This window comes from Colossoma macropomum, unplaced genomic scaffold (genome assembly GCF_904425465.1).
Source record: "Colossoma macropomum unplaced genomic scaffold, Colossoma_macropomum, whole genome shotgun sequence".
NCBI classification, from domain to species: domain Eukaryota; kingdom Metazoa; phylum Chordata; class Actinopteri; order Characiformes; family Serrasalmidae; genus Colossoma; species Colossoma macropomum.
The window spans coordinates 3,310,749-3,332,781 of NW_023494800.1; the positions used below are offsets into that span (position 1 = coordinate 3,310,749).

At 38.9% G+C, this 22,033-nt stretch overlaps 1 protein-coding gene across 5 annotated transcripts; it reads right to left on the minus strand.

Moving 5' to 3' along the window:
* Positions 1–253: 253 nt before the first annotated feature.
* Positions 254–20,059, minus strand: ncapg (non-SMC condensin I complex, subunit G). Of its 5 annotated transcripts, none has more exons than XM_036588878.1 (23): positions 19,964–20,059; positions 18,382–18,499; positions 17,197–17,409; positions 15,637–15,865; positions 15,398–15,543; positions 14,851–14,935; positions 13,027–13,222; positions 11,140–11,289; positions 10,576–10,716; positions 9,688–9,811; positions 9,458–9,547; positions 8,732–8,911; positions 6,528–6,584; positions 6,200–6,310; positions 4,561–4,680; positions 4,281–4,472; positions 3,625–3,806; positions 3,315–3,471; positions 2,529–2,699; positions 1,871–2,000; positions 1,647–1,691; positions 1,471–1,540; positions 254–540 (listed from the first exon to the last, which is right to left on the minus strand). In XM_036588878.1, the coding sequence occupies exons 2-23, from the start codon at positions 18,487–18,489 to the stop codon at positions 414–416; spliced, it is 3,024 nt and encodes a 1,007-aa protein (XP_036444771.1). In that variant the 5' UTR covers positions 18,490–18,499; positions 19,964–20,059; the 3' UTR covers positions 254–413. The 5 variants fall into 5 exon arrangements, with proteins under 5 accessions (XP_036444771.1, XP_036444769.1, XP_036444770.1 ...); XM_036588876.1 differs by having other exon boundaries at positions 1,632–1,691; XM_036588877.1 differs by having other exon boundaries at positions 1,632–1,691; positions 19,947–19,998.
* Positions 20,060–22,033: the final 1,974 nt, after the last annotated feature.

Genomic DNA, 22,033 nt, shown 5'->3' on the forward strand with positions numbered 1-22,033 from the left:
TCCAAATATTAACTAGTGCAATACATTTCTTTTTAATTTTTAAACCTGCCTTTAAACATGGAACAGTCTCAGGTCACTAAAACAAAGGTGTTCCCAAATGTACTGTCCAGTTTCACAAACTTAACAGAATACTTTTAAGTTAGGCTTTATTTATGTTTAGAGTAAAAAAAGAGAAACAAACCAAAAAATACAGAACTACAGAACAGATGTTTAAAATATTTGTGGAAAAACTGCAGTCTTGTTAACTTTTAGGTAAAAGTGTTGTAATAAAGGTGCAGTTTAATAGGAATCTAAATGAAGGAGCATACAGAATATTGATTATGTAATACAAAGTAAGCACATTTTAGAAAACAAGTAAAAGATAAGCATCTCTATCAGCCTCGGGGTGATATCTATGGTTAAGTGAACCTGATCTAAGAACTGGCCTCTCTATTCATAAGGGCAGTCAGGTCCTGCTTGGTTTTCTCCAGAGCAGCAGCTTTCGCCCGTCGGGTCGGCCGCACTGACGGAGGAGCAGCTTCTGGAATGTTCTCTTCATCGCTATATGTACACAAACACACACACAGATAAATTTACAGTCCATCTGCTTTGTGATCTACACTCACTGTCCACTTCAGTAGGTTCACCTACATTGAATCTACACTCATTTTAGGTCCCCTTACTGTACAGAAGCCCTTTGCAGTTCTACAACTGCAAACTGCAGTCAAATCTGTTTCTCCGCATGTTTTGTAGCCCCCTGTTTACTCTACCCATCAGTGGTCAGGAGCCCAGCAGGACCACCACTTGCTCTGTGGTGGTCCTTACCACTGACGAACAAAGTAAAGGGGAGCTAACAAGTCATGCAGAGACACTGACAGATTACAGTCTGTAATTGTAGAACTACAAAGGACTCCTGCGCTATACGTGAAGCTGATAAAATGGTCAATTAGTGTATATACAAGGTAGCTGGATCTAATAAAATCCTGGCAAGATGATGCGGCATTTTACCAGCATGAGACTCAGTACAACTCCTGCAAAAGTACAGGGAGGGCTCATTCCCAAAAATTAGTGATCAGCCAAATACAAATGTTTCTGCAACACTTCTTTACAGTTAGAACACAAGTTTTACAGTTCAGTTCATGTGAAAAACATTACAGTAGAGTATTTTGAACATGATTATAGTAGGATACTGAGCAAAAGCAAAACAGCACTGCGGCAAAGCAGAACATTTCAATACTGCCGAGTTCTCAATTTTCAAGAAAATGCCCTAGGACTATATTATTATGCAGAAATAAACAGTGTTGGCTGTTCAGGTTGAGGACGTCACACTTTGTGAACGCATGCATCCCTTTAATATACCATTTAACTGCTACACGTCTGAATGATTTAAAGCTCAAATGTTACAGTTAAAGGTATTGTAGTAATGTTCCTGGTTGTCAATGTGATGAAGCTTTATCATACCTGGAAATTATAAACACAAAATAAACCCACCTTTCATCAGATTTCTCCTTATTTTCACAACTCTTCTTAGAGGTCTTTGCTGTAGAAACTTTCTTTTGGCCTGTATTGTGAAGTTTTAGAAAATCAATAAGAAAATTGGAAAGAATTCCTAAAAAAAAGAATTAAAAATGAGAAAGAATTGACGGCGTCACCGTTTTGTGCTGTACCTCTTCTAGGCCGTTTAGATTTGGTCTCATCCTCGTTCACAGCTCCTGTAAAGGAAAAAGAGGCAATTCTTTTATAAAAGAAGTGGAGAGAGGATATCCAAGAATTGTTAATGAAAAAAAAAAAGTTGAGTAGTTTTGACTCAAGGTACAATTCAAGTTGAGAAGGGGAATATTCACTTCTCAAAATTTACAACTACTTAATTAACTGATGAATGTGTTTATACCGCTGCTGCCGTTCTCATCCACAGCTGTGAGAACCGTGTCCTGAGGAGCTGAAGGTTTAGACTGCTGACTTCCTTTCAGTTGATTGAGGACTTTCTCAACAGCTCTCACACAGAACTTATCCTTCACCTCCTACACACATACAAACATACACAGTTCTGACTGACTGACAAAAATATTTTTGTTGAAGCGTCCTGCGAAGAGATCTGGATTCAGAGCCGCTTATACCGACATCAATCCTAACTAGAGGTGTCAAAGTTAACCTAAATTTTTAATGCCACTGATGTTAACAAATTTTCATATTTCGACCCTTCAAACAATCCGTAGTACCAGTATGAAGTTCAGCTACTCGTATGTTGTTAATGTGACTCCACCATTCCCCACCTCATTAATATACAGCTTTTAAATAGCAGCTTTTATTGATGCCTTTCTCAAGTTATTTCTAGCTCCTTCTCACAAAGTCTGACTAAACTTAAAATCTGTTGCATTTGTTTTATTGCAAGTGCCTGTTAGCTACTTTAGTTAACATACATGTCAACCCAAATGGTTTGCCCAAATTAAACTGCCATAAGACTGACACTGTAAATGTTGATTGAAACAGGTTCCCCATAAACTCTGCGCAATAAAAATCCTGTTGATTCGAATGGGCATTATGATTACCTGCAGTATCTGTGAGAGTAGCTGCTGAAGCTCCTGATTGGCTGGTCCAGGTTCAGTGCTGATCTCTAGACCGCTGAGGGTTTTACAGTACAGACGAACCTCCGGAGCCTCGATATCCCGCAAGATCTCATTACACACTCGCACTGCCAGAGAGTCGTGCACACACACACCCTAAACACAGAGCACAGGGTCACAAACCATTAACACACACTGAGGGTGTGCTGAACTGATCACGTCAGCGGACACTCCGATACAGAATTTGAGGGTTAATAATATAATCAGATTGTCACTAATACTTACACTCATTTTAAAACAAATTCATGGCTTAATTCACAGATGAAGTGCAGTGGACGCAAGACAGGTTAACACTCTGATAATGCAAGCAGCCTCTGCTAACTGCCTCATTATCTAATGATGCTAGAGGCTAATGCTAGCGGTCTTTTAAAAGAGTAATTAGTTTAATGATGGCTGTTGAACGTTTAGTTTGTTTCCCCTCTGCTGTTCTTTGACTGAATATTTGTTCCAAACTGCAATTTTATTATTCTGCTGAAACTGTGAAAAAACGTCCACACCGCTGACAGCATCGGAATGGGACTGTTCATCGAAAATGAACAGGTACAAAGTTATCAGCTACTAAAATGTAACTGGTAATAAACAGTTCCCCCTTTATCAATGAATATATCCCGTGCCAGCATTCCACTCACCCCTAAATCAAACCAATTCCTTATTAACTCAAAATACCTGGAATATTTATAAAAATTCCTGTAACTTGTAAAAAGTTTATACCTGTGAGGGCTGAACGAGGGCGCTGGGCCGTGTGAGCTCTATGAAGAGTTCGGCCACGTTGGAGGTGTCGATCTCAGACAGAGGAGATGTGGCTGGAGCATTGAAGAGAGTTCTCATGGTGGGCAGAAAACTCTCCTCCACACATTCCTGATGGGCCCTACGAGAACAAAAACAACACAAATTCACTAAATCTAAACTGACTGAAGCAGTTTAATTTATATTGCACAGAGACTTCACTGTATTGTTTCACATTTTACATTTTGTGTACCATTACACCTCTAGTGTACTGTGTATGTGTATGTACATGTACCTGCTCTCTCGAGCATAAAGCTGTAAAAACACTCCGAGACAATGTCGGAGTCTCTGGTCCTCCTCTGTTACAGGGTTGTACCACAGCAGAACCAGACGAGACAGTAGCTTTGCACTAACAATCCTCCCACAGTACATTAGCTTCGCCAAACCTTCTGCCGTCTCAGTGCGCAGCTCACAAATCTAATAAACACATTCAGTTCTAATTAAACTCATAAAAATCAGAACAGGAAGTGATAAGTGATATAAGATCAGATTACATTTATTTGACATTCCTGCTTTTCTCTTGAGTGGTTAACTTTCAGCAAAAAAACAAACAAACAAAAAAATCAATAATCAGAAAGCAAATTCAAAATACTCAAACAACACAGCTTTGCTTAAACACTACATAAAATCTGAACCTGATCAGCAGCTCAGACACTCAAAACTGTTAACAGTAAAATTACAAAGTAATTACAAAATTACAAAAGTACAAAGTTGTTTTCTTTCTGTGAACATTTCTCTGTACTGTAAATAACCTGTACACAGTAAATAGCCTAATACAAGTAGCTCAACTGAGTGATGCTAACTCTTCCTGTATAAATTACCAATATCTATGGACAGGGCGAATTTGATCACCAAATCATGATCTATTACCATTCTCAAGAAACATTATACCTCACTATCAAGGAACTCCGAGAGCATCTTCAGAATGTTCTGCACCGGACTCTCCTCCTCTTCTGACTGTCCATCCGAATCCAGCAGGTCAGAGGGCTTATCCTGGAGGATTTTGAGTCCATTCAAGAGAAGCTGGTCAATTAGAGCTTTGAGAGCACTGATCCTGATCTTTGGTTCATCCAGCTGAGTTATCTACACAAACACAATAAGATAAGAAATATAAATCCACTTCTGCTCTTCAAAGAACCCTTCAATTACAAAGACACTTGTATGTGTGTACCTGCAGAAGAAGAACCAGGTGTGTGTTTGCAAGATCATTGCTGTGGAGTGCTGCCGTTCCCAAACACACCACAGCCATGTTCCTCACAGCAGAGTTTGAGTTAGACACGCTTGGCAAGATCTACAGAGCAGACAATAATGAACAGCACCATTACCACCTCTATAAAGGAACAGTCCAGAATTCTCAAAGAAACACTCCAGAGTTCTTATAGGAACAATTCTCATTGCTTAAAGGAACGCCCCTGAGTTTTTAAAGAAACAATGCACAGTTCTCAAAGAAATGCTCCAGAGCTCTTAAAGAAACACTCGTCTCTGAAAAGCACTTCCAATGTTAATTTTTGTTTTGGTGCATTTTTTGCAGCACAGCGTGTTTTTCCTCCAAGAGGGTAAGAATCTGCTGGTTCAGGTTGCTAACCTGGGGCCGTATTACACAAAATTCTTAAGTTAAGACTGAAGTTAGGACAGAAGCTATTACAGAACAGTTCTTAAGTCTATAATCTTATTTCCAGATAAGAAAACGGTATTACAGAAACATCCTATGTTGCCAAAATATCCAAAATATTTTCTTAACTTTAAGATAAACCCTAGAGGCATCTTAACCTCTGTTTAACCGTCTGTTTCTATTGTTTTATGCAGTGACAGGCAGCACAGTTCACTATAACCAGCATAATGACGCTCCATTTATCTACACTGAAAACGCTGCTTTGACTTGAGTTTTTTTTCTAACAGCTTTTAAAAGCCCCAGACGCTGCAGACTCGATCTTCACCATCCCTCTTATTACCTTCAAGTGTTCATGTTGATAAACTCGTCAGATAGAATATTACAGTGATGGTGGTGAATAAAGAGGAGACAGAGCTGAACATGTGTCTGTTTATTAGGAGGAGTAACGTTAGCGTGCTCAGCTAAAGTGTTTGGGAAATGAAACTTAAATGGAGCGGCGACGCTCTGATAAACAGCACAAAGCGCTGACAATACTCTCAACTTTCAGTTTATCGTGCTTTAGTTCTATTTGACCTTTTTTACACTAGTAACAGTAGCTAACATTAGCTGTCTGACTAACTAACTTGATTACATTTCAGCTCTGCGTGTATGGTTGGTTGCTAGATAACAGACACGACAGTTGATTGTCAACTTCAATCGAGTAATTTAAGATTTCCTAAGATAAAAAAGATGCTGTAAGATAAGATTCCTAAATTAAGATAAGATTTTCTTCTGCAATACGAATTTGTGAAAAATCTTATCTTGACCTGTCAGATCTTAAGTTAAGACAAAAAGATAAGAATTTTCAGTAAGAGGGCCCCAGATTCTGTCGAGCAGACAGATGGAGGCGGAGTTGTGTGGTGTAGGGGAGGGTCATATAAAATGACTGACAGAAAGTCAGTGTAAACACAGACAAGTCCTTTGTTCCATGCTGCAGTTTTCCAAATAGGTTTCTCAGGCACGATACACTTGCGCTGATGACGTTACTTGAACGATATTTTTTACATTTGATTCTTTTGATTTTTTAAAATCATGTTCTACACATATCAGGTTATTTTATTAGTAATAAAAAACAGACTAATGCACCAAAAAAACCAAACAAAAAAAAAAACTATGGTATTGCTTTAATACTTGGACTTTGTGTATGTGTGTGTTGTACCAGAGACTCTATCAGAGCGGTGATAGTGGGGCAGATTCCTCTATTGATGTTCATCTGTTTCAGAACTTCAGCACACATTGTCAGACACTTCAGCAGCGTCTCTGGATCATTCTACAACACAGAGGGGGGGGGCAAAAAAAAAACAAACAAAAAAAAACACCATGACAGTTTAACAAGACTGAATTTGGTTTTTACATTTTTTTTGTTTTTACACAGATTTTTTAATCAAAGGTATTTTCCCCAATAACTTTTTTTGTAGTTGTTGTGTTTAGAGCACTTTTTGAAACTTCTGAAGCCTAATTTTAATAATAAAGACTGTTAAGTTTACCTTTGTAAAGTCTAGAGATGAAAAAGTGCAGGAAAACTCTGGACCTGAAACCCGAGACTGCACACACACACAAACATACGCATGTAGGAACACTTATGGCGGTCCAGTTGGTCAGAGCAGGAGACACAACATGAAGGTCATAAAGTGGAAAAACATATCAGAACATCTAACAGCAGTAGAACAGCAGAATGCTTTGGGATCTGCAGCACAGCCAGTATGAAAGCAAGAAACCATGTGCCACCTGCTAAAAACTTCAGAACAGCGCCTCACTATCAGCACCAGCGCACATACAGGAGAACCCAAGAGAATGCAGGGAACACAGCAATAGGAAGCATACAGAGAGGCAGAAGCAGTCAGGCCTTAAAGATAAAAATCGACCAACCAAAAAAAAAACAAACAAACAAACAAACAAACAAAAAAACAAAACATTCCCATCGCTACAATTGTGACACACTTGTGTTCCGCGGGGCTCTTCAAGTATTCGGTTCATCATTCCAGGTGCTAGTATTTGAAGACTGAAATCACTACTGTTCAGTCATGAGACCAATAACAGTCTTATTTTTGCATTTGTTCTGCTGTTAAATCAGGGCTTGGAAATATAGAAGGAAAACTACATACAACTGCAGCTCTGCACTGACTTGTGGGCTAACAGCTCCACATCAAAACAGGTTCCATTCAGTCTGTTATTCCACTTCATTCCCTCAAATCAGAGTCATCATCATGTAAACTTGTGTCAGCATAGTATCAGTTAGCCAGAATCTCCACTTTGGGTTGTAAAGATGTCAGCTTGCTAGCTAGGCTCGCACAACCCTACTAGCTGGCACTGGGCACTAGTGCTAGTCTAGCTCAGAACCATTCAGCCCTACAATTAAAAAACAGGATTGTTACCTTAACAAACTAACATGGAACATAATTCACAGAGGAGAAAAAAAACTTTGTATAGAAGTCTCATCTACCATTGCACCAGTTAGCTCTACTGTTAGCATTAGTGCATTTAAAGAGGCAGTCACCTTTACTCAGCCTTATCCGACATAAAAAAAACCCTACCACTGTAACCTGCACTGACCAAAAGATTTTCCTTTGCTCTTTTTTATATAAGATGTTTTCAAGTGTAATCTCCAGTTTGTTCGTAATTTCACCTTTCATGCTTACTTTTTTAGCCTGCTAACACGAATCTGCCATGTAAAATAGCAATGTTAATCTCAGCTGTTCTTTCTGTCTCTGTCACCAAACCTCCACTTAATAAATGACCAAAAAAAAAGAAAGAATCAAATCCATAACAAATCCATAGACCAAATCCATAACACCACAAAGCCTAGCGAGATGCAGAAGCACAGAAGCGGCTTGCTGCGACACGACACAGCAAAGTTGTGAAATTAAGGGTGTTCTATACATACCTGTGAGTGTGTGCCAACCCTCCCCCGCTTTGTGAACATATTAAGGTTTTAATTTCTGTGGTATTCATTTAATTTTCCCCAAATCATGTTTAAAATCAGAAGCTATAAGCATCCCTCTGAGTCATCTGTTACACCAGAGTAGCTGTTTGAAACCTGTGTGGAGAAGTAACTGCTGTGTTTTCTCCTCACTTACGTCTCGGAAACTGAGACATTAGAGTGAGTTAGCACAGTGGAGGTATTAGCATTAGCTCAGGTATTTGAGCAATGAGGGCAGCATGTCATGGTTTGATCTGCCACTACTTACTCATCATTACCGTACACAACTGGGAAAGCCAACTTTTCCAAAAAGGACATGAATGCGAGGGTGATTCTGGTTTTTCCCCACTCAGACTTGCTCTCTCTGATCGCCATTTCAAACAGCTTTGCTAATCAACTATGCAAGTTAGGCAAACCAAACAATTTTTTTTTTTTACTTTTGTGGTTATCACTTTTAGGAATATCATGCATTAAACAGAACTATAGAAACTATTACTGGTGTAAAGCATGTTATAAAAAAAGACAAGGAATATTAACATGTATTGTGACACCCCCTAAACAAGGATTATTTTCTTTGTGGTATCTAGTTAGACACAGCCAAGCAGGCTCTTCCATCGGTTAAGACTTCAAGAGCTGAATTAAAGTCCTTACACATTAGATTAACTACCAACATAATTAGGAAGTGAAAGAGAAATCAACCAATCACACTTTGGTTTACAAATTAGGCCAATTTAATGAGACCCACCTATAAACTGAGCTGTGTGAGCCTACCTTCTCAACGCGCTGCTCTTTGGTGTGGTCTTGTTCGGGTTCAAGCTCCAGTTGTCCCCGGCGCTCTTCCAGCTGGGCAATCGACTCCTTCAGCTCGGCCGCTCTCGCAAAATCCTCACGGCTAATGCAGTCCTCTAACTCCTGCTTACATTCCATTATACAGACCTTCAATTCTGCCAGCTAGAGAAAAAGCGACAGGACAAGAACACACACAGAGAGAGAGAGAGAGAAAAAATGAAGAGAATGTATGCACTCGTTCAAACAGCTAACATCTGCTCAGGGACATCATCTATATTAACTATGTGATCATCTGACAGTCAGTATCGATGTTGCCTGTGACAAAGCACAGAAACTGAATTTGATGCCGCACAGCTCTGGTTTAAAACTGCCTTTACAACAGCTGGAGAAGAGGAGAGAGGTTTTAAACAAATAAAGTTTTTATTGTCTATTTTTTGTCTACATCCACTACTGAGTAAGCAGTTCCTCAAGTTATATTTGTGTATTCAGTTTTTGTTGGTAATAATTCAGAATTTTGGACTAAAATAATCAAATCACTCTGAGATCAGAGATTTACAGCCCTGCACTAATGAGTCAAAACCAGCCTAATATCTATAAACGGTAAAATGGTGGAGTTAATGATCTACAGTTATAGAATTACATGGTTAAACAGTGGCAGACTTAGATTAATAGAGTCAGAGTTAATGAGTTTAATAAATTGTAACTCACTTTAACTTGTTTCTTCCGTTTCTCGTTCTCATCCACACACTCTGTGATCGGTACGATTGGCTCCCTCAAATCAGAGATAATCTCAGCCATCTGTTCATGACAACACCACACATGGACATCATTAAACAGAAACACAGGTGTGAACAGTAAGCAGTTCCTCCACTCTGACCGCAACAGTTCACAGCATCGTCTTGCTGTGACGGATCAATAAATCGCTGCAACACACGCACCACTGTAATACGCTGTTGGTCGTCATGGAGAATTCCCACCAGTTTCTGCACCAGCTGACCAATCAGAGACAGTGGAGTGTTGGGCAAGAGCAACATCTCCTTAAGCACCGCCAACACACGCCTCCTACAATACACACATACACACAATGAAAACTGCTGCTAATTTTATTATTATTATTATTATTATTATTATTACTACTATTACTACTACTACTACAACAATTACAATATTAGAAACACCAGTGAACATACCTAAACATATACATACACACTATGTATGTCACATGAGTTCCCATATACAGCGTCATATACAGTATTAGTCATATACGGTTCCATAGGTTTACAGTAATATAGTCCCAAATACAGCTCTGTATATATAGCATTATACAGAGTAATATACAGTCCTGTAAACAATGTCATACAGAGTAATATACAGTCCTGTATACAGCGCTATACAGAGTAATATACAGTCCTGTATACAGCGTTATACAGAGTAATATACAGTCTTGTATACAGCGTCACATACTTCCGCCTACAGTCCCACATACAGCATTATACAGTGTCACATACAGTCTTGTATACAGTGTCATACATAGAGCCATATACAATCCCGTGCACCCCTCTTCAGGAAAAGTTGTCCATTTTTCTCTGATAGAGAGTGGATCTCACTGATTCCATTTTTAACAAACCACAGACCACAGTGTTTGTACAACAAGAACGGGTAAAACAAAAAAAAATAAATAAATCATGCAGCACGTGAAGGACAATGAAAGAATGATAATTTGCTTAATATCAGCACTTACTTAAATTATCACAATATTCAATATTATCAATTATTTGTCCAACGCTATTTTTTAAAAAATGTGTATTTTTTGCTGTTTACTGTACCTGCCCCCTTCCTCAGTGGTGTCTAAGCAGCCCACCAGCAGAATGAGCTGCTGACCGATGAACTCCTTGGTCATCACAAGCTCCAGCTGAGTCATATCAGCCCTCTGTTCCTCTGAGAGTAGCGGGACACTCTTCAGATAACTAACACACAAAAACATCAATAACATTAATGTCTCAGATTAAACTGTGATTATCACAATAACAGTTTTAGAGGCTTTTCTATCAGTGATCAGCTTTACACCTCACCCTCATTTACCATCTTTACTGGAAACGGCAATCAATCATCCAAACTAGACGTCTGGGTGCTGTTTTGAAAAATCAGAAAGAAGTGGGCTTTTTCTGTAAAGCTTATGAATTCTAGAGGTTTATTTTGTTAGAGGGCAGCGCAGCAGGAGCTGAAAAGTTCTCAACCAAGAATATTACTTAAACGTAACCCTCAAAATCAAAAAGCAAACAGGAAAATGTTACACCACAAACACACACTCAGTGCCACCATGCACCAGTGGAGTGAGTGCGTGTGTGTGTGTTCAAGTGAACAGTAATCAGTTAAAGGTGAGTACTGACCTGTACAGATATTCAGCGAAGATGGCAGGCTCTGGCAGCAGTTTCTCCAGAAGCTCTTCCCCCTCGTCTCCTTTAGCCTTCACAAACTCACAGGCAGCCCTCCAGTACAGCACGTTCTCGCATGTTAGAGCATCCACAGGGATCAGCTTTCTGCACATGCACACACAATAAATAGGCTGAAAATCTGAACTAACACAATATTTTGTTCAGACACACTTCAAAATGTGAACGTCTGATGCATTTGCAATGGGTCATGTAACACAGTGAACATCCCTTTCAGGAAAAGAAATACATAATAAATAAACCCCACAACAATAAGCACTTTTAAAAAGCATTCTTAACAGATTTTAAGAGCCTCATAAAGTTTGTAGAATGCTGCACTTAAATAGATTCAAAGTTTTTTGCTATAGTAGAACTAAACAATAGCGCTGAACAAAAGCCAACAAAAGGTTCCTACAAGAAAATGAATTGTCCGCAAACTATTCAGTTTGCCGGACATATAGGGAAAATTGTAAACACGTATTGGTTGTTGCTCTTACATTGTTAACACACGATGTGATAAGCTCCACAGGGTGAAATAAGGGAAAAAATAAACTAAAAACGTCATTTTTACTACATGGCTGCTAAAATTTTATTTTCCTCTATATTACCACTATTTAACAGTTGATGGAAACCCTGTCAACAGTCATTGATAAAGTTCGTAATCCTCCTGACGTGTGTACTGTCAACGATTATGTGAAGATTGCTAACGCTTGCAGAAGACACTGTCAGGATTTAATTTACAGTTCATCCAAGTTCACTTAAGTTCATCCATGAAGTAAGATAATTCATACATGCTGTTAATGAAGTGGGAAGGAGGGATCAGGAGGACCGAGTATCAAGATAAATCTGCAGACCATCAGTGGAAGTAACGAATGAGATGCCAAATGATGTTACAGAAGAAGCATATACGGTCAACTCCAAAATAACTGGCACCCTTCAGCACAATAAGCTAAAATAAACATAATTAATTAACCAACATACCAGAAGTGATGCTTAAACAAAATAGTAACTTCCAAAGTTCTCTTTAGTAACATATTTTGAAAACACAGGTTTAAGAAATATTGGCACCCCACCTAAAAATATTTGGTGAAACCTTTCTTGGCAAGAATTATAGCACTGAGCTGCTTTCTGTAATGCTTAACAAGGTTAGAGAACACTTGAGGGATACTGGACCACTCCTCCTTACAGAACATTTCAGATCCTTGACATTCTTGGATCTTCGCATATTAATTGACCTTTTTCAATACACACCACAGGTTTTCAGTTGGGTTCAACTGTTCCTGCAACCATTTCTGTGTGGATCTTAATGTGTTTGGGGCCATGATCTTGGTTAAAGCTCCACCCACAGAGGCACCCACAGAGGCAGACAGATTCGGGGCTAAAATCACCTGCTATTTAGTGAAATTAATTATGCTATGGATTTGTGCCCCTGGAGCACTAGCAGTAAAAAAGTTCCACCATTGTATGTGACAGTGGCTATCAGATGCTTTTCACTGTATGCAGCGCCTTTTTTCACAAAATGTGATGATTGTGTGCATGTTTCATCTGACAACATGACATCACACAATTTATTTGTAGCTCCAATTCCACAGAGTTCAGGAGCTGCATGTTACAAAAGGCTTCATTCATGGATCTTCTGGTCATGGAGATGGCATCTGACAGTGGATTTTGAAATCTGAAAACCTCAAGATTCAGCTAAACTGGAGTTCTGAATCTGTGATCTTTGGGTTCTTCTCTTACTCTCCTCCCTACTGTATCTTGGAACAGCAGGAGGAATGCAGACAAAGTGGCAGGATGCTGTTCGATCAACAGCTGGTGCATACGTTTGTGTGATGATCAGCTCACCTTTCATCAAGCTTTGCTCCGTTCTGCAAGAGGTCGTCAAGAGTCGTTGCCGTGGAGAACAGAGCATGCAAGGCTAAAACAGCGGTCTCTGCGCAATTCTCAACATCCAGCCTGTGCAGTAGCTGCAGAACATCATTCTGTAGCAGGCGCAGCCAGGCAGGTAACAAACACACCTTCACCACCTCCTTCACAGACTCTGAAACACATACAGACACACAGTCAGAAGAACAGGAGAAGATCCTCAAATTCAGGAATCAAAACATGAGAAGACTGAAGGCTGTAATTGCTGCTGAGGAGCTTCAACAGAGCTCAGCTTAAAGCAGGGGCGTCCAAACTTTTCTCAAAGATAGCCAGATTGGACCATTTCAAAATATTTGGGGGCTTAAATATTACTTGTAAATGATAACAATGAAATATATAACAAGGTAGAGCAATCAATCGACCGAGCATCTTGCTGCCAATCTATCGTTAGAAATCAGCGATGACTCATTCATTTGCTATCAGAGCAGTTAAGGCATGCACATGTTCACGCTGGTCAGTAAACCCAGCAGCACGTATTAGCATCGGTAACTTTGTGAGCTACGATGTTTCCTACTACTGTATAAAGGATGCACTAGGCTTCTTTTATTGTTGGATTGCTCATTCAGAGTAATTTGGATCGTTAAGCACTTGTTTAAAAAAAAAATGTTTATTCAGAGAAACAACAAAATGTGACTAATGTATTAAGTATATTCATATTCATGTATTTACTTGTTCAAAAATCTAATTTGTGAGAATCTATATCAAAACCTATACGTTTTCGGTTTGGTCAAATCATGTTCTTCACATATCAAATAAACGCAATAAAAGCAATTGCATTCAGAAATCACGTCATTAAATGAAAAGAGCAAATTAAACATAAATAGTCATGTTTTTGTTCTTTAAAGGGTTAATATTTACTAAACTGCTGGATTTGCTCTGATTAGAAGTTGGTGCTGTGTGACCCGATTGGCTTCATTTTCTCTGCCCTCTCCTCCCCTGAATATTTACTTTAATATCCATGCTCTGTTTCATGTCTACTGATATTGTTTAAATACAGTATTTTGACATATGATGCATATGCATTTGCTGTGGCCCTTAATGAAAAGTTTTGTGAATTAAGCTGCAGGTCTTATCACAGAAGAAAGGCTCTTAATCTGATTCATAACACTAAATTTACAGTACTGCTGCCACCATCAGGTAAGAGGAAAAACTGCAATGTACTGGCTAGCAGGCCACGTATAACATGCTCAAACAGAATTAACATTGATATCTGTCTGGAGGCTGCATTTGGCCATGTGGCTGGACTTTGGACACATCTGGCTCAAAGGATCTGGATATTTGGTTAAATATGACATAGCTTAGCTTAATAAACAATCATTTGTTTCCCATCCGCTTGATAAAATCAGCGTACTTATATACTACACCGGAACAGCTTAACTCTGTCGGCAGTCGCATTTTGAAATGCAGTGTTGGAGGAGTTCTATTAGTGATGTACCAATAGGATTTCATTATCATACATCACTCATCTCTAAAGCCAAAGCCTTGCTTTGATTTGATCTGCTGGATGGTGTATTTCATCCTTCAACTTATCCTCATGCCGAAGAAAGAAAGCCAGGTTTTCACAAGGAAAGGAAAAACAGCACAAACGTGGCAGATTTTCAGAAAAGCCCCTCTTCTCTACTTTAAGGTGGAATTTAAGGTTTGAACGCATTACCATTTGTTTGCCATTAAAGTATTAAACTGTATAAATATGTTGTGGAACCAAAAGAAGACTCATCTTTTATCTCACACATGCAGTCATACCTGCAGAGTCATTGAGGCCATGCTGTAGCAAACTGACTCTCTGAGCGATAGTCAAAGCTCGAATGTGCACTTTTTCAGCAAGGACCTGTAACACACACAAACACACAGTCCAGCATATAACTACAGCAAAAAAACAGTTTTACTGCAGCTAACAGGTAATTTGAACTTAAAACAAACATTACACAGATAAAATAATTTCTTTCTTATTCAACATTGAGCAGCACTTCTAAATCAGGATCAGCACAATAAAATACACATCTAATTTAAATAGAACCAATTAGCCTCTCCGTTGTTGATGGAAACATTGATTAATTGACCTTTCACACACTTACAAAATAAGTATAATTTTAAATGAATAACTCACTCTAAATGTAAGTATTGTGATATAAACTGAGTAGTGTTCGACAGTTTCTCATTAGTCTGAATTGAATTTGTACCAGCGTTCTGTAAAGCTTGTCCTCACAACAGTAAACACAAAAGAACACATTTGTAGGTGGAGCCTGGAGAAGTTTATGGTCACAAGGCCCAGTCCTGACACAGTACGTACCTGATAGGCCAATTTCCGCACTTTCTCTTTAATATCACGGGTGCGTTTGAAGATTTTGGAAAGCGTGAAAGCGGAGGGGGCAATACAGGACAGAACAGCCCGCCGAACCTCAGCATTAGAGTCGTTCTCCAACAACAGCATGTACGCTACTCACACAAACAGACAGAAACAGGGGGAGTCATTAGATAAAGTTACAGCTTTAATGATGGGACACTGGGGGTCATCAGATAAAGTCAAACCTTTAATGGTGGGACACTCAGGGTCATTGGGGTCCTGCAGTCGGGCCATAGCGAGCGCTGCCTGAATCCGGACGTTGGGATATTTATCCGTCACTCTGATCAGCATGGCCTCATGGATCTGTTCACAGATTTCGTCATCGATCTGAGCATTCTCACTCAGACTGCCCAGCAGCTTATTGATCAGCTGACAAACACGGAACCGCACTGCATGACTGTTCGCTGTGTGAGACTGAGAGCGGGAAAGAGAGAGCAAGTTCAGCCAAAGGAATAATTTTTTCTTGTTCTTGACTATCAACATTAGCTCAATGTTTCAGCCAACTCTGCAGTGTTTTTAACGTCACAGAGCCCAATACATTTACATACATCTGCTTAATCAGCCAAAAGCACTTTAGCCCCGCCCATTCAGTCTACAGCAGTTTAGCTTCACTCTGTTATACAACAGGCTCAAAATTCGGGTCAAAGCCCCAGTGATCAAGCCAAAGGCAAGAATGGCAAGGAAAAACTCCTTAAGAGCGAGAGGAAGAAACTTTTAGAGGAACCAAGACTCAAAACCTGATGTCGCCTCTTATCGACATCAGATAGCAAAACGATAACAAGAGCAATATGAACAGATTACAAGATTTTACAATTAATATACAGTATTAAATACAGAGAAAAAGTAGAAACCAGCCTGTCATTGGACAGAGGTATTTAGATTAACCAATGATAGCTAATGACTGCTGTTAGAGGCCTATTAGAGTAATAATGAGAAATAGATCTATGAAAACCTTTCACTATTACCAGTGAAAACCAGTGACTACGATCAGGAGCATATCACAGTGAAAATGAGAGTTAAATCTATAAACAACAATGACTATTGTTCTGCTCAGTGTATTCTGAGGCAGGTGAATTGAGCCTAGAGCATATTAGCCCCATCCATTTGGCCTACAGGACTTTAGCCCCACCTATTCAGCCTACTGCAGTTTAGCGCCATCCAGCCTATAGCGGTTTAGTTCTGCCCATGATGATGAAGTTATAAGGAGTGTTTCAGACTTCTATTTGAACAAGGCACAATACGGGACAGCGAATAAGAACAGAGTTAATTTACATATATCAGACTTAAAGGCACAGTAACAAAAACAGCCTGCTTAATTTAGGAATAAAGAGAGGTTGGAAAAGTGTACATGTAGAAATGAAAGAGTTTTTCATACATAAAATCACACCAACATTGGGCTGTATTCATGAAGTGTCTCAGATTAGGGGTGCTGATCTAAGATTTGTTCCTGTCAGTACGGTCACTGTAAATAAGACACAAATCTGATTCTAAATCCACTCCTACTCTAAGAAGCTGTGTGAATGTGGGCCCTGATATGTCAAAAAATAAATACAGAAAATGTGGAATATAGGCTTCTAAAGATAAATAGTTGCTGAACAAGTGTTTCAATCTCAGTGATTAATAAAAACGCTTTAACTGTACATTTTATTGGAAATATTTTATAATTTGATCTCAGTTTTTCTGTATTAAGTGATGCACTACATTTAATCAGAACGTTCTGGAACAGAGAGGTTCTTCAGTATTACCTCCAACAGGAAGTTGAGCAGGAAGTGCAGAAATGAGCCATCATCTTCATCACTCTCCACCTCCTCCTCTTCACTCACAGGAGTTTCAAAACTAACAGCAAACTTCACCACAAAATCGATCACATTCTCCACGGCAGGTTCTCTGGTGTAGACGATCATGGCATACTTCAGACAGCGGAGAAACTCCTCATGGAACTCAGACTTGTCCTCCAACTACACAGGCATGCACACGCACACACACACACACACACACACAATACAGAGTGTGTTTCAGCTCTGCGGCATGTGATCACACACTGTTGTAATAAACACTTCAGGACAGTTTGTAAACTCAAAAGTCGAGCTTCAGCTTTGAAAACGGTGTGGAAGAAAAAAAAAGGTGTGAAACTTGTGTAATCATGAGAAACAGGTTCACAATGATGGTTTGGTTCCAACAGTGCTAGCTACGGCCCTTATAAACTCAATATAACATAATTAATCACAAGTTTCCAAATATAAAATAAGAACATAAACCACATCACACTGAAGGGTCACATCTGTCTTGAAAACCTATTATGAGTCAGCACTTCAGCAGGCACTGTACTTCACAAGACAAAAGAAATGAACGAAATATACTGTCAAAAACATTTATAAAGAATTCAGAGCATGTTTCAGTGCCGCTAGAGGACTGCATTGTGCAGCGGACCAACCACACCCATGACTATACATTTTGGTACATTCTGATCCATTTATCGGTACCGTATGTAGTAACACTATCCAGCCGCAAAACCTTTCAAATGCATTAACTGTTAGCTCATTTCACCATTAAATTCTCTTGGTCAGTTAACGTTATCAAAGACTAGATGACTAACCAGCTAAACTGTATAATTTCATGTACCCAAAAACAAGAATAAAAGTTTACTCTGAAATCCATTTACTGCTGTAGAATCTGTCAACACAGAAAAATAGACTATATAAAAATCTGTTTCAAATATCTTCTGAGAAAACTGTGATGTTACCTTAATTCTAATGATTTTTAATAACCAATTAGAACTAAGAAAATGTGCTACAAACGTCTTTTGGAAAAAAAAAACTGATGTATCAAAGTCCTGCTTGGCTATTACAAACAAAACACTGACCGTGTTGGCAGCGGTGCCAGATCAGAGAAACTGACTGGATTTAAATCTCTATGTTTTATTACCTTACCTTAATATATCTGTTCTTCAAAGTGGCAACCAGCTTGGCTTTGTTGTGGTGCGCTTTCTGAGCCCGCTGAAAAGCTTCTTGTATCTCCAGTTCGTTATCAGCAGTCATGGTGAAGATCCTGAAACAGTAGAACACACATCACTTCATCAGTGTGTTAAATTAGTGCTCATCATTTAACCTACATAATTTACATAGGTTATGTGTATCTTAACTGGGTTTAGCACATACAGAAAAGCTGATTTCAAAACAACTTCTATAACATTAATAAAGAGACCCAAATGAACAGTATCCAAACAGAAAAATACGCTGATTCAGCAGAAGAAAGCGTTCACGATTTGGGTTCACCTGGGTGAACCTTTGGGTTGGATTACCTGACTAGGACTAAATAGGACACTAGGGTTTATAATTAGGGTTAACCTTAACCCTGGCTAACAGCAGCAGCTAAATTAGGGTTTAAATTCTGGGCCAGGGTTTAGGGATCTGGTTTAAGGGTATATATTTAGGTTCTACACTCTTTAAAAATTGTTCTTCAAGGGTTCTTTAGTTGAGGAAATGATTCTACTTAGAACCATGTTCTATATAGAACAATTTCATGCTTAAACGGTTCTTTTCATGGTGGAAAGGTTCTGGAGAATGTGTTGTATATAGTTCTATATAGGACCCTTTTGAAAATGGTTCTATATAGCACCAAAAAGATGTTCTATCGCTAAAAGCTTGACATCGTAACAATAGCAGAACCCTTTTTGGTGCTATATAGAACCATATACATCACATCAATCTGTATAACCATTTCACCATTTAAGCATGAAATTGGTTCTTAACAGAATCATTTCCTTAACTAAAGAACTCTTAAAGAACGATCTTTTTAAGGGGTGTAGGTTTAGGGTTTAGGATTTAGGGCTAACACATGGTAATTTTAGCACTGCTTTCGGTCGGCTAGTTTCTTCTTTTAGGGGATTGTTAACTAGCTAACCTAGCTAGGTTATCTGATTCGGTTCTCTGGGTCCTTTAGTTCTTTATTGGTTCTGCTGATCCAGAAAAGGAACAAAAAAAACCCAGATAACCAGAATATAAAGCTGCGGCGCTGTCTGAACTGAAATGACTTAAATTATCGTTAACATTTTAATGTTAGTGAATTTCTCGTTCCACCTTAAATGGTGCAGCAGCTGTATTCAATTTTAAGGTGGAACGGGAAACTTGGAACAAGAAGTCGGCGAAGAAGTCGACTTTAGCGAGACGCTAACCTCGCTAAAAACAAACCGAACAAATCCGAGCGAACATTCCTTGGTTAAACACCAAAAATGATCAACACCAAACAACAAAAAGTCGTATAAAATGTAAGTAAGAATCGTTTTTTTCGTAACCAGCTAGCTAGATAGCTAACTAACGTTAGCTTAGTAACGGAACACCAAAACGATTCCAAACCGCCAAACAACCAAATATACGGCAATCAAACTAACTATACTGCACATATGTCTCTGTTATACTAATTAGAATTTCGTCTCTGATCCTTAAAATAATAAACAAATAATAATGTAATAATCAATAATAAACTTGTATTTTACTCCGTTTCGCTGCTTACAGTTTGTTTTCTTCTCCCTCGAATGGCGCGGCTTTTCAAAATCAAGTCTCGCGATATCTGCAGCTTGTCACTTTTCAAATTCCTGATCTCGTGGTATTTTCTCCTGAACAGGATTCTCGTGCGAGGCCAGGCTCGTCAATCCACACTCACTTTAAAGGGGAATTCCACCATTTTTTTCAACATTTTTTAATAATTCAGCCCTTATGAGGTAAACAAAGTGATTCAGAGTGGTTTGGTGCGAAATGGGTCAGATGTCTTTACAGTGGTGGTGATAGGAGCCAGGGGTCGCCATGACTACAACACAAATATAGACATTTTATTTACTATCCAGAACCACCAGTAAACCTGCACGAGTCTGAGTTTCTGAGTTGTATATAAAATGTTGAGGATGGTAAAATAGTGAAAAATCTGAAAAAATTAGCTTTCTTTGGGGACTACTTCCTCACAACGCCCTACATGCATCTCTCCTCCATGAATGGATTAAAATAAATGGATAAAAATACATTTTAAACCAAAATTTTATCACAACCCTGCTGAAAAAGGACCATTAGAAACCATTAAGATAAAACATAATGGTTTTGTTTGCTAATGGGAATTGGCTAACTGATTTCCAATAGAAACCACTAGTTTCCTGTAGAATACCTTTAGATCCCATTAGAAAACCGTATCTGATGTATTTGGAATCAGCCACAGGCCACCTGTTAAACCGTTAGGATCCTTTACATTGTGATAACAACCCATTAAAAAGCCAGCAACCAACAGAAACACTTCATGATTTCTGTGGGATAATTCAGCAGCAAGGAAAACCATCATAAAACAATGTGACTACCATGCACACACACTCTAAAAATGTTTTGTCAGTCAATATAAAAGAAATGTACTTAATGTAGTAGTGAGTAGCTTCTGTCCTGCTCCCATGTTTACAGTGTGTAGATGAAGAGCAAATGGCTGGCACAGGGGACATCTTATTTAGGCTGACCCTCAAGTTAAAGTAAAATCATACAAAAAGGGGCATCTACAGTTCGATTGTAATGGTATAGACAGCAACTGACCACACCACGCTTGAAGATTTAACACATTTGAGTTCTTTTGACTTTTGATCTATATTTCTTATAATAACTATTTCAAGCAAACACTTTTTTCTTTTGGTAAACATTGAAAACGGGTCCCACAGACCCCATCACCACACAAGAGTTCAAATGTTGTAAGAATGTTGAACTAAATTTTTACATGCAATACTAATTTAGCTTTGCTTCTTAGGCTACTGGGGACTTTTAAGGGGAAGTTGTTACCATATAATAGCTATTTTGGGGTGTATCTTTGTGTAAATGAGGCAGTTGTAAATGAACAACCTGGGGGATTGATCATCATTCATTGTGCACAGCTTTGTGTATGCATGTTTGATTAATGCCCATTTTCTTGTGCATGCTGCTGCTTATTATGCACAGACCCAGAACATGTGCAATACTCTTTAAAAAAAGTGACTGAGAGTCACGTTGAGACTCTGTCACCACCACTGTAGAGAAATCTAAGTCTCTACAATGAATGATTTCACAACAAAACCACTCTGAATGACTCTGTTTACATCTCAAACACGGAATTAGAAAGGAATTTTGAAAAATCAGTGTTATTCCCCTTTAATAATAATGTAGAGGTTGAGCTTATTTAGTAAATCTTGACAAAACATTAGCAAACCTGCCCCCTATATCCCTGAAGCAGTATGAAAACCTAACCTGGGGGAACTGGCCGCTTGTTGCCCCTCTGCCACAATTCTGACCTATCTATTCAGGCTGACAGTCAGATATAGCTAATCCTAATCTGCTTGTTAGTTGTTGTTTTGATTAACTGGTCACGGGGCTGTGAAAGACACTTATCACTGCCAGAAGGCTGAGGAGCGTAAGGGCCGCAGGCTTCACAGCAGGATGACTGAGGATTCAACAGAGGTCCCAACAGTGTGCAGCTTCAGCTTCAGTTTTATCAGACTGTGAGGAAAGGACCACTCTCTACTTCCACTTATGACCTGCAGGTCCACTTTTCCATTCTTGTGCAGCAGGACATCTCACGTCTTCA

What these genes read in the sequence shown, in the direction of transcription:
- ncapg (XM_036588876.1), bottom strand. Translation starts at nt 18,489, where the DNA reads ATGACTGCTGATAACGAACTGGAGATACAAGAAGCTTTTCAGCGGGCT. An exon ending in ACCTGGTTCTTCTTCTGCAG is followed by an intron (nt 4,473 to 4,560) that starts GTACACACATAC and finishes GTGTTTGTGTAG; the next exon opens with ATAACTCAGCTGGATGAACC. An exon ending in CGGAGTTCCTTGATAGTGAG is followed by an intron (nt 3,807 to 4,280) that starts GTATAATGTTTC and finishes TGTGTTTATTAG; the next exon opens with ATTTGTGAGCTGCGCACTGA.